This window comes from Phascolarctos cinereus, unplaced genomic scaffold (assembly GCF_003287225.1).
Source record: "Phascolarctos cinereus isolate Bilbo 61053 unplaced genomic scaffold, phaCin_HiC Scaffold_2;HRSCAF=192, whole genome shotgun sequence".
Classification (NCBI taxonomy): Eukaryota; Metazoa; Chordata; class Mammalia; order Diprotodontia; family Phascolarctidae; genus Phascolarctos; species Phascolarctos cinereus.
In genome coordinates this window covers 414,413,833-414,426,117 of record NW_027555625.1, presented here as the reverse complement: position 1 = coordinate 414,426,117, position 12,285 = coordinate 414,413,833, and the positions used below count along the sequence as shown (strand labels likewise).

The 12,285-nt window shown below is 55.8% G+C and overlaps 1 protein-coding gene and 1 pseudogene across 1 annotated transcript; one reads left to right on the top strand and one right to left on the bottom strand.

Moving 5' to 3' along the window:
• The first annotated feature begins 1,302 nt into the window (after nucleotides 1–1,302).
• Nucleotides 1,303–4,942, top strand: LOC110203406 (puratrophin-1-like). Its single transcript, XM_078149203.1, has 8 exons — nucleotides 1,303–1,407; nucleotides 1,515–1,689; nucleotides 1,740–1,924; nucleotides 2,066–2,218; nucleotides 2,700–3,335; nucleotides 3,850–4,027; nucleotides 4,316–4,376; nucleotides 4,570–4,942. The coding sequence occupies exons 1-8, from the start codon at nucleotides 1,303–1,305 to the stop codon at nucleotides 4,940–4,942; spliced, it is 1,866 nt and encodes a 621-aa protein (XP_078005329.1).
• A 272-nt stretch (nucleotides 4,943–5,214) lies between these two features.
• LOC110203405 (uncharacterized) lies at nucleotides 5,215–11,783 on the bottom strand (annotated as a pseudogene).
• Between the last annotated feature and the right edge of the window lie 502 nt (nucleotides 11,784–12,285).

Sequence of the window (12,285 nt, the reverse complement as noted above, 5' to 3'; positions counted from 1 at the left end):
CACCTCATGTCCCTGCGCGCCCAGCTGTCCGACTACTCCAAGGCGCTCGACCGGCGCCAGCAGCAGCTCAAGGATGCCCAGGAGCTTTCTCAGATGCTGGATCAGGTGACGGGGCCCGGGCCCACTCCACAGAGGACTTGGGTGAGAGGCAGGAGGCTGGGGGTGGGGATCCTGGGCCTCCCTTTCCCTGTCTGTGAAAGGAGAACATTGATGTCTCTTCTGGCTCTCGGCCTCCAGGTCGGCGAGCAGGAGGGGAGGCAGCTGGTGTCCAATGCTAGCCTCTCCCCTCTTTTCCCGGGCGGGCAGGGCCCATGCCCACTGCAGACAGGGAGGCCAGGCTGAGAAGGGCCAGGACCATGCCTTTCTCCCATTATTCTCCAAAAAGGGGGCCCTCCTGTCGCTTGCTGAGAGGACCCTGATTGTCGGGGAAGGTCTGAGGAAGGGAGTTTCCTTTCCAAAGGAAGCTGATTTTTGTCTCCTGCCATCCCAGGTCCGGGAGTGGACACAGGCTGGACGAAAGGCCCTGGCCAAGCTTGCCGAGGACAAAAATGCCTCCCCGGAAATGGTTCTGCGCAGCTTGGAAGAGCACTGCGCCTTGCACCCTGACCTGGTGCCCTCCTACTTCCAGCAGATGGAGGTGCCGTCCAGTCTCACCATCCAGCGGTGTCGCCTACTGTGCTTTCTGTGCAAAGACACTCAGCAGACGTTCGACAAGAAGCTGGAGAAGGCACGCAAGGCCAAGTGGGTGCTGCCATCCTTTTTCGGGGCAGGCGGCAACAGTCGCAGGGCAGCCACGGTGGTGGCAGGGACTCCTCAGACCAGGCCTCCCTGGCCGCTGGAAGGAGGGCTGAAGAGGGAGCTGGAGGCAGTGGGACTTTGGCTTCTGCGGAATCTGCCACTTTCCATGCCTTGGGGGCACAGCCAAAGCAGAGGCCACAGAACCCCACTAGTCAGCTCAGCCTGGACGAGGAGCCAGTGACCTGGGCAGCCCTGCCTGGCCCCTTGGGCAGCCAGCAAGCAGAGCCTCCCATCCTGAGGCCCCTGGTGACCCCGAGGCCGACGCTCTGCAGTCCCCTGCTGAAGGCCAGCGCCCCTGACAGGTACAGCAGAGTTTAGAGGTGGACGGAAATCTTGGGGTGGCTGGTAAGAGCATGGAGCCATTGGAGGATGCATTCCAGTCCAACCTCCAGGAGTTAGAAGCTGTGTGACCACTCTGAGCCTCAGTTTCCTTTGTCTGTAACGGTGGGAGAATAAATCTTGCACACCCCTAAGTGACAGGATTGTTGCAGGGCTCCGACGAATATGAGGTCCAAGAGAATGTGGGTGGTATTGGTGCGGGGTGCAGGTGGGGGTGAGCCCTGCTGGTCCGGAGAGACCCTAAAGTGGAGGGGCACCCAGGGTGGCAGTGTGGGCCTGGCGCTGACCTCTGCCCGCTGGGCAGGGTGCACTTCATACTGGGAGAGATGGTGTCGACGGAGTGGGAGTACGTGTGAGCCCTGGATTATGTGGTGGAGAACTACTTCCTCGAGCTGGAGCGGGAGGACGTGCTGCCGGCCCTGCGCAGACAGCAAGCCCGCATCTTTGGCAACCTGGAGAAGCTCAGGGACTTCCACTGCCACTTCTTCCTGCGGGAGCTGGAGAGCTGCAGCCAACAGCCTGTCTGGGTGGCCCACACCTTCCCTGCATTATGTAAGGGCTGGCTGTCTTGCCTTCTGCCCCTGCCCCTGCCTGGCCCTCAGCGGCTCCAGGGAGCGCAGCGCCCAGCTTGGACGGGGCAGTCACCACACCTCCCAGCCCAGTGCTGGCGGCCAGACGTGCCTCTCCCTTTCTTCCTGATGAGCCATTGCTGGTCACGGCTCTGTTGCTGGTATCCAGCTGTGGGCGGGACTCCTGGGGGCTGGCTGGGGTGACCTCGGGTCGAGCGGTCAGCCCATTCCATGTTTAATTGCATTTGGAGCTTGGGCCTTTTGCTTGATGTGGGTTTAAATACTAACCGTACACACGTGACCACCACACGGCTAAGCGGAAGGGTCTCCGCGGCACATCTGAGCTGTGTGGGCGGCAGAGGGGGGGGGCCAGCAGGGGAGCGAGCACCGCCAGCCGTGGGCTGAGCCTCACATCTCCACAGAGGGAAGAGTTCGGCATGTACGCCTACTACAGCAAGAACAAGCCCACATCGGACGCGCTGTGGGCCAGCCACGGGAAGGCCTTTTTCAAGGTTGGTCCTGCGGTCTCAGACCGTGCCTGAGGCAGAGGAGGGAGGGCCGGGCCTGGCTCCCTGCTGGCCAGTGCTGGCCCTGCCCCTCCCTGGGATGGTCCGGCTGCTTCTCTGTCGGGCCTCAGTTTTTTAACCTTGAAAGGAAGGGGTTGAAATGGATATGTCTCGAAGGTCTTTTCCAGCCTCCACCCCCTCCCACACTCCAGAGTGAGGGGTGCATCTGAGTCCCAGCAGAGGGCCTGGGCGCACCTGGGCTGAGGAAGGCAGCGGGGTGTGGGAGAGAGTTAGGGTGCAGAGGGAGCTTCTCTCTGCCTGTCACTGCCTGTGTGACTGGACGAGGAATGCCTCCTCCCTAGGCCTCGGTTTCCCCATCTGTCAATGAGGGGGCTGGGCTAGAATCCCCGGAACCTCTAGGAGACACAGAAGGCCTCAGGCAGAGGAGACCACCTCCCCTTTTCCTCTCCGCTCCGCCTGTTCCCAGGACAAACAGCACCGTCTCAGGGACCGCCTGGACTTGTCTTCCTACCTGCTGAAGCCCATTCAGTGGATGAGCGAGTACGTGCTGCTGTTGCAGGAACTGCGCCGCGCCTGCAACTACAGGCCCGCGCGCAGCTCCTTCAGAGAGTCTGATCTGGCTGCGCTGTGCACCGCCTGTGACCTCGTGCGGTTCCAGTTGCTGCACGGCAGTGACCTGTTGGTGATGGATGCCATCTGTGATTGTGATGTGAGTGTGCCCGGGCACGGCACGGGGAGACCCTGCACTGCGTGGCCGCCCGGGCTGGCGCTGGGGGCACAGGCATGCTCGCGGCCCCAGAAAGCACCTGCCACGGGGGCTCGGCCCATTGGGGTGGGCTGGCAGCGCAGGGAGGCTCAGTCTGAGCTCGGGCCGGTCCTCTGGGCCCAGGGTGTCTGGGGTGCCCCTGCTGAGCGCAGACGTCTCTGCCAGGTGAACCTCAAGGAGCAGGGCCAGCTGGCTTGCCAGGATGAGTTCGTGGTGTGGTCCGGGGGTAAGAAGTGCCAGCGCCACGTCTTCCTGTTTGAGGAGCTCATTCTCTTCAGCAAGTCCCAGCACTGTCCCAAGGGGCACGAGGTCTTCCTCTACAAGCACTCCTTCAAGGTAGGGTCCCTCTCGTCCAAGGAGGCCCTGCCTGTCCTTCCTTTGGGCTCCAGCCTCTCAGACCCGGGCGGGTGGCATCCCGGCCCGGTCCTGTCTTCTGACCCCAGCGTTAACTCCGAGCCCGTCCCTGACTTCAGTCCTGCCCTCTGACATTGGTTCTTTCCCTGGTTCTGCCCCAGCTCTCAGCTCTTCACCTTTGTCCCCCAACGTACACCTTTCTTTTTTTCTTTCCTTTTCTTTTCTTTTCTTTTCTTTTCTTTTCTTTTCTTTTCTTTTCTTTTCTTTTCTTTTCTTTTCTTTTCTTTTCTTTTCTTTTCTTTTCTTTTCTTTTCTTTTCTTAGTGGGGCAATTGGGGCTAAGTGACTTGTCCAGGGTTACACAACCAGTGAGTGTTACAAGTCTGAGGCCAGATTTGCACTCAGGACCTTCTGACATCAGGGCCGATGCTCTAGCCGCTGTGCTGACCCCATGCCCTTTTCTTGATCTCTGTATCCACTCATTTCTCACTGGACAGACAGCAGACATTGGTTTCACAGATAGCTACGGAGAGAGCGGGCTGTGCTTTGAGATCTGGTTCCGACGCCGCAAGGCCAATGACACGTTTGTGTTGCAGGCCCTGACCCCTAAAATTAAGCTGGCCTGGACGGCCAACATCGCCAGCCTGCTCTGGAGACGAGCTAAGCGCAATAAGGGTACCTGCCCCCCCTCCCCTAATCCCTGACCCTTCCAGCCGTATGTCCTTTGATAGGATGTCAGGAGACTTCCAGCAGTCCAGAGGCAAGGTGGAGAACTTCTTGAGTGTCCACAGGGGCTATGGTTTTGAAATTTGGGGAGGGCAGTGGGAAGGGGGGAGCTGTGTCTGGGTGTGTGGGTGTGTGGGTGTGGTGTGGTGTGTGTGTGTGAGGGTGCCTGCCTATGTTGACTGCAGGCCTTCTCCCCCCAGAGCTCCAAATGGCTTGAAATGGTCTCCATGGGGATAGGGAGCAAACCTTTCCTGGACATCACCCCCAGGGAAGTGGCCACCGATGACCTTGCCATCAGGTATGTTGTGAAGGGTCAGGGTGCTGCAGGAGGTGGAGGGCCCTGAGAGACTATAGTCAGGGGTCCTTACTGGGGAGGAGTGGAGGGGGGAAGCAGTGCGAAGTGAGGACAAGTGGCCGCAGTCGACACAGCGGGCGAGTGGATGGGGCATTGGATATGTCTTGTTTCCTGACGAGTTAAATTCTCTGTCCAGGACAGGAGCTCAGACTCAGGCCTCCCTTGCAGTGTCTTTGTTTGACCACACCAACCCCAGTCTTGGATCTCCTGCTGCATTTCCCAGTGGCCCCTCTTCCTCTTCCTCGCTGGAGCCCGTGAACCTGCACCTGTGCAGGGACCTGGCTGCACTGGGGCTCTGCTGGCCCTCGGGTCCCACGGCTTACCTGGAGGAGCGGGACCCAGAGACCAAAATGGCAGGCCAGGAAGGCCCAGAGGCCTGGGGGGCCGGGGACGGTGGGGGGCTGAGGTGGTGGACCCGAGCGTGGACGCTGCAGGAGGGTGGCCGAGGGCGGGTGCCCCTCCGTTCACCGTGCCCTCGTTCTGGTCCCCTCAGCCCCTCAGGGCGCTGAGGCTTCAGCCCAGTGGTCGTGAGCCGGTGCACGTGGTTCAGAGAGTGGCCATGTACCCAGTCTGGCCCCAGACAGTGACAGTGACCTGTCCATGCCATCCCTGGAAGACTCATCTGACTCTGAACACAGGACACACCCATCCTTAGTGAGTACCCTGGAACGCGCTGGTCCTCCTCCATTCCCCTCGCCTCTCCCTTGAGGCGTTGAAACACACCATTCGGTTCACCTGAGCAGGTTGGTCATCCTTTGTGTTCCCAGGTAGGGCCAGGGCTTTAGCCTGACAAGAGGCGTAGACCCTGGTGGGGAGCTGAGGGAAGCTGGGCCTGTGTCTGGAGGTGTGAGTTCCGCCCCGGCAGACCGGGGATGGGGGAGGGGGGGGGACACGAGCGCCGGCCAGGAGTAGTGGAGCCCGTTCTCTGCATCATCGTTGTGGCATTGTCCTCAGCTGGGAGGTGTAAGCCGTAGGGATACCCCACCCTGGCCCATTGTCCTGGTGTCAGTCAGGGCAAGGCCCAGGGCTGGGTCTTTTTCCCTTTTTCAGTTGCTTCAGTTGCCTAAGTTGATGCCGCGGGTGGCTCTGTTGGCCACAGTTCTGATGGCTTCACCATTTGGAGTGTCCGGGTAGCCACTTCCTGAGCTCTTGCTAAGGGGTGGGCGGGGCAGACAGATGCCGAATGCCTGTCCTAGGGTGGCCAAAAATGGCCATGTAGTCTGAAGGACTCCCTCCCCCTCTCCCAGCCATCTGTGTGGAGACTGGGGGCAATTGGACAGAGCCAGCCAGGCCCCACTTTAAGTTTAAATTAGAGGAGGGCGGGAAAGGGTTGGGTTTCACCTTTTATTTTAGCCAAGCTGATGTTGTCTTCTGCCCACATCACCCCAGGACCGCTGTGGATTCCCCACCTTACTAGTCAGGTCCCTCCCTTCTAGTCCTGAGCTCACCAGGATCCCATCTAGCATTCTTCCTGGATGCACGTTATAACGTTGACCTGATGGCTTTTTTGAACTGTTTCTAGTAAAGGTTGACCTATTTGGATGTAATTTAGCCTTTTGCTTTCTTGGAGAGGGAAGCTTACCTCCTTGTTTTGGTTTAGAACTTTGTTTATGAAAGGGCAGGCTCTGGTCCACATAACACACGAGTATGCCCACATACAGACAGAGATTCATGTGCACACACACACACGCAGATGTGCACACATGTGCAAAGACCTGTGCACATACAGTTAACGTGAGCTCTGGCTGTGGGTGACTACTCCTGTATAACTCCTGAGGTACCTCCCCAGGACGGAGCAGGAGACAGACCTGGACAAACCTTTCTTGGTAAGCAGGCCTGCACAGTGGCTGTATTTCCTGGCAAATGGCAGCGTGGACTGAAAGGAAAGCCGGCCCAGTCGGGCCCTCGGTGCAGGCCCCTCAGACCATGTATGTCTAGTCCCCAGGGTGCTCAGAGCTAGTGATGGGGCTGGGCTGGTCACTTCCCACCTTGAATGGGTCATGGCCTTCTGCCCCTCCCTTAGGAGCACTTCTCTAGGCCCATGGAGGGCAGAGGACCTGGGCCACAACCCCCAGGGTTGGCGGGAAACTCACAGATGGTCTTGGGCAGGTCCTGCTTGGAGAGGCATTACCCCTTCTGGACTCCTGACTACAAGTTCCTTCATCTTTGCTTGAAGTCCTCCATGGGGACACATAGGGGAAAGTCTGATTGGAAGCAAGTATTTTTTCCCAGTGGGTGCATGATATCATAAATGTGGGTCCTCCGTCCTGTGATGCCAATGACAGCCATCCTTTGGGACTCTGGGCCCTCTTCTTGGGAATCAGCCAGAAGAGGACCCTTCCCATCCTGCTTAGAGATTAGGACGCTGTGTGGGTGCTTGCGGGAGCCCATGGCGATCTGCTGATGAGATGCACCTGGGCCATCTTGCTTCTGATTGGGCTGATAACCCTTCACACTGCCTCCTTGTAGTTCCTCGTTTGCTGCTCACACCCACCCTCAGACCTGCCTTTCTGCCCCCCTCACCCCTTCTTCGTTCTGTTCTCTTGTGTGTCAAGGCACACCATATGCTGAAAGAGGTCTCGTCCTTTGTCGCTCCATCTCTTCTCCATGCTAACCTCCCCTGCTCTCTTTAGCCAACACTCAACACAGCATCACCTCAGGAGGCTGGCCACTGTGTTGATTGCCATGAGGCGGCTTGCCAGCGTACCTCCTAAGATGTGGTACCCACTTGTGTGGAGTGGCCCAGGCAGCAGACAGGGAGACCGTGAGAGGCCCTTCCTCACTCTGCACTGTCCATGAGCTCTGCAGCCGTGGACACAACCATGCTCCTCCTTGGTATTTGCCTCCTGTCTGGCCACGCCATGGGCTCCTCCAGACCCTGCCCTCTAACCATGGTGGGGCGTACTGGGCTCTGTCCTGGGCCCTCTTCTCTCTCTGTACTTCACTTGGTGACCCATCAACTCTCATGGCTTTAATTACCGTCTCACATTTTCCTGTCCTGCCCTAACCTCTCTTCTGACCTCCAATCTTGCATTTCCAATTGACTTTCAAACATCTCAAACTAGATGTCCAGTAGACTTTTTTTTTTTACAGCTGTTTTATTAAATAACTGGTTTATAAAGTCAGACCAGTGCAGGGACTTACGGGGAGAATATGGAATTAGTGCCTTTTTCACTGACAGTTTCTCTCAGTCACATCTTGTTCTACATAGTGTGTGACGAGAAGGGCAAGGCAGTGCGCTCAACACAACACCCTAGTTCTCTTCTGCCTTCCTCACTCCACAACTTCCAATGATGTGTCTGTGGGCTGGAGTCCCCAGCTGAGTGGGTAAGATCAGGGCTCTGTCGTTTTCATTTCTCACATCATAAATGACCCCTCCCCCTGTCCTACTAATGTATTTAGGATAAAACTGACTAGGAGAGGGCAAAAAATAACCATGATCAAAAACAAGTTGGGGTAAGGAGGAAATGACATGGAGAGAGGAAAAATATGTGCATTCAATTCCATAAAAAAGCTATTGGGGAGGGAAAGAGAGCCTCATGGGACTTCAGTTCCACAGACCAGAGGGATGAGCCTAAGGAGGGATCTCCAAACACACACTTGCAAGAACTCTGGGCATAATGCCATCCATGCTGTCCAGCGCTGCCGTGTGTCCTGCCCTGGAGAAGTCCCTGGATACAGACTGGATTCTCCTATTGGAGCCAAGTTGGCCATGGCTATCCCCAGGTTCAGTCAGAGGGTACTCTCTGGTGGTGTAGTTATCCTTAAAGCCTTTCAGCTCTAGGAAGTGCTTGGCTCTTTTACTTTTCCAGCTGGAGGGCAGGTAGGTGACCTGGATAGTTCTTGGGGAGGAAACTTTAGGAGGTTGTGCCAGATCCTTAGCTGCTGACTGGTGCTGCCTCGGGGAGCTCCACCACGGGCTTTGACAACTCATGCCAAGGCAGCCGATTCACTCGGTGCTTCTCGGTAGTATAGATATTCAGTCTGGCCAAAGACACCAGGTCCATATCCAGCTGTCTCATGGCCACCTCGCAGGGTATCAATGAGAGCTTTGCGGACACCCTTGAAGGGGATATTTGTGTTTCGAAGCTCCAGCTGATGGGAGTGGAAGTTCTTACCTGTTAGGGATGAGGATGCCGGCCTTCTGAGTGGAGTGGGATCTCGGAGGCACGAATGGCATCCAATGCTTTCATCCTGTACAGGTAGTTGTAGCACTGTTGATTTCCTGGTGTTTCCAGCTGCAAAAGTCTGGCATCATCCTCTTCAAGAAGCTGGGGTTCATACTTTACGTCCTGGACCTTGGATAGTCGGGGGTCAATCTCTTCCTTCAGATCCTTGGGAGCAGTGTGCCCCACAGGGACGTGAGGGCCTCTTCGAGACTTCATAGCAAAATGCGTGATCTGCCTCTTCACAAAAATGGACAGCAGCACAATAAAAATCCGTTGGAAAAGACTGGCGAGAAGCCAGTTGGAGGGGGGCTCCAGGCTGATCCCCAGGCAGCTCCAGCTGCTGTTCCCTATCCCTACCCCCAATTCGGGTGAGTCCAGTAGACATCTTAAACCAAATATGTTTAAAACAAAAGTCATCATCTTTCCACCTTCCCACCTCACACCTTCCATGTTGCTGTAAAGCGCAAAGCCCCCCCTCCCAGGCTCTCAGACTTGTTCACCCAGGAGTCATCCTGGATTCTTCACTATCTCTTACTCCCTGGACCTAAGCTGTGGCCGAGGGCGCTGATTTTACCATTGCAATATTTCCCCTTCTCTCCAGTGACACTGGCCTGCCCTGGTGCAGACCCTCCTCACCTCACACCTGGACTATTACAACAGCTGCTGGGGGGGCTGTCTGCCTGGAGTCTCTCCCCAATCCAACCATCCTCCGTTTGACCACCAAAGGGATTTTCCTGAAGTGCAGGTCTAACTGCCTCATCCCCTCATTTAATAAATTCCAGTGGTTCCTTGTTGCCTCTTGGATCAAAAATGAAACCCTCTGTTTGACGTTTCCAGCTGTTTAAGACCTGCCCTGCATGTGCTTTCCCAGCCTTCTTACATTTACTCCCCCCATGTGCTATTCTGTCCAGCGACACTTTCTGGCCCAGGTGTTTCCTCTTCCTGTTCCCCACACCTGGAAAGCTCTCTCTCCTCAAGTCTACCCTGCTGCCTTCCTTGGCTTCCTTTCCCTCCCGGCTGAAAGCCCATCTTTTACTGGAAGCCTTCCCCAACCTCTCTTAATTCCAGTGCCTTCCCTCTGTTAAGGAACTGTTTATCCTGCATAGAGCGGGTTTGTACATATTTGTTTGCATGTTGTCTCCCCCATAAGACTGGAAGCTCCTTGAGGGCAGGGACTGTCTTCTGCTTCTTTGTGTATCCCCAGGGCTTAGCCCAGAGCTTATGGAAGGTGCTTACTAAATGTTGACCAATAGGCTGGACACATCTTCTCTACTGATTCAAAGATGACATTAACTTTTGGGGTTGCTATGCCCCACTGTCAATTCACCCTGAGCTTTCTGGGCCCCTTTTGCTCCACATTTTTTTACCATTGGCATCTGATGACATTGGACCACCCCCAGGTGCAGTACTTGTGCAACTATCTTTTGAAACCAAGTGCAGGCCTTACACGATTTCATCTTCTTAGGTTCAGCCTGTCATTTTAGTTCACTGAGATCTCTGGGGATCTTGACTATTGTGCAGTGTGTTTTTTTGCTGCCTTTTTCTGATGTGACCACTTGAGCCAAATTTGAGGGCTTTTCTGTCAGGGGAGGAGAAACAGTCCCCTCAAAGGACTTTAGGCGTTTTTGATGGAAATAGCTCTCCCTGCTCTGCTAGGTTCTACCAAGCCCACGACACTGCAAACAAAATCTAGCCGGTCCTGGTCCTTCATTCCTCCTGCCCTCTCCCCGTCTCCTTGCTCTTTTCCCCACAAACCCTCACCCCAATCTCTGTGGAGAAGTCTGATGTTAGCCTTGCTGACCCTGTAAGCTCAGGCTGGCAATGAACAAGAGCCCATGGGACCAAGCCAGAGAGAAATGTATTTGCCAAGAGAGGCCATGCTACAAACTCCAGAGGCCGAGGCCCCTGAACAGTGGCCATGGTGCCTTCTACGCAGCAGGTTCTCTGTGACCTACTTGGCCTTGGAGGTGGGAGTGTGAAGCTTGGCCCAGAGCTCCCCAACTGAAGGGCCCTGTGTGAGTTCTCCCTGATGGTTCCATGGTGACTGCAGAATGGCCAGATGGCCAGCACCCCATCCAGGCTTCCGGCTCTGCCCTGGGACAGGGGCTGGCATAGAGAATGCTGGAGGTAGAAGGGATGATCTTAAGGAGGATCTTGTCCAACCACCTTAGTTTACGTGGGGGAAAGTGAGGTGATGACTCCGTGCCTGAAGTGCCCATAACTGAGCCAGGTCCCCCCATTCCATGCAGCCACTCTCTGCTTCGGGGTGCTGCCTAGCCGTTGTTTGGTTAAGCCTCATGGCCCTGAAATGGCATGGTGAGACAGATCGAGGGGGATGGAAGCATGGGAGAGGAAGGCCCAGAGGAGCAGAGTCCACGTCTGCCTTCCCTGACTCTTACTTAGGTTCCTGTTCTGCGTGTGCACTGCAGCACTTACCTTTCCCTCACATGCAGAGAGGTAAGATGTCAGTTCCTGCCTGCTGGGGCATTTCCCCTCAGGAGATGACGGGCAGGGAAGTGATAGGGTTTCCTCTGAGACTCACTTTCACAGCCGCCTTTGCCTCCCTGCCTCATCAGCAGCTCGTCAAGGCTCTCCTTGAGCTCCCGGCCTGGCCTGGACCAGCTTCGGGAGCACTCTGACCTCTACCATCCCTGGTGTGCCTGTTGTCCTGAAAGCCTGCGATGGGCAGCACATCTGCCACAGAGTCTTTGGGAGCGGTGTGAAGGGTCTGCCAGGAAAACCACACAGGTCAGCCTCTGTCCCCTGCACCACAAGGACATCATTCAGAGGTGGAGGAGGGGGTGCTGGGCTGCCACCCTGAAGATTTCAGTTCCCTCCGACCCTAATGCTCCCCGTTCGAAGGTGCGCTATTCCCTGCTCTCAGATCCTTTGCTTCTTCCTTTTCCTCCCTAATAGACCCTCCACACTCTGCTTGTTCCCTCGCTCCCCTATCCCATGTCACATATTTCTCCCAGGCCCAAGTGTGGTGCCCATGCCTGGCTTGCATCCTCCTCTTGTTGCTGAATAAGGGGATAGAAAAAGTAGAGATTTCTCAACCCAAGAGAGAGATGCACAGAGGTTTCTCCCAGGGCCAAAAGTAACATCCCTAGACTGAAGCTAGTAGAGATCCCAGACTCACCTCTAGCCCTAGGCCGAGGTCCAAGGACAGAGGGGAGGTCATACGTACCCGCAGCCAGGGTTACCACCGTGGCCTTCACTGCTTTGGGGGCCTTCTGTCTACTGGAATCCAAGGTGATGCTGGTCAGGAAACAGTAGCATTTTTAGGCATAAAACATCTCCTCCCCGGACAGAGAGAAACTCAGGAAAGTCACCTCTGCAGAAAAAGGGTAAGGCCAGTGTTATATGATAATCAACAGATTATTATGGAGTCCCCATCTCCATGTGGGGGGCCTTGGAATGAGGCTCTTTAAGAAGGACCACTGGGTGGGGCAGCCAGGGAGCACAGTGGATGGAGCACCAGCCCTAGATTCAGGAGGATCTGAGTTCAAATCCACTCTCAGACACATAACACTTATTAGCTGTGTGACCCTGGGCAAGTCACTTAACCCCATTGCCTAGCCCCTCCCCCCCAAAAAAAGGACCACTTGGAAAAGACCATATTACCACGTATCCCAGCCTGATTTTTCTGCCTGCCATTTCTGCTTAGCTTACTGGAGCAAGGC

What these genes read in the sequence shown, in the direction of transcription:
- LOC110203406 (XM_078149203.1), top strand. Translation starts at nt 1,303, where the DNA reads ATGAGGTCCAAGAGAATGTGGGTGGTATTGGTGCGGGGTGCAGGTGGG. An exon ending in GGGGCACCCAGGGTGGCAGT is followed by an intron (nt 1,408 to 1,514) that starts GTGGGCCTGGCG and finishes TATGTGGTGGAG; the next exon opens with AACTACTTCCTCGAGCTGGA. An exon ending in ACCGATGACCTTGCCATCAG is followed by an intron (nt 4,377 to 4,569) that starts GTATGTTGTGAA and finishes TTCTCTGTCCAG; the next exon opens with GACAGGAGCTCAGACTCAGG.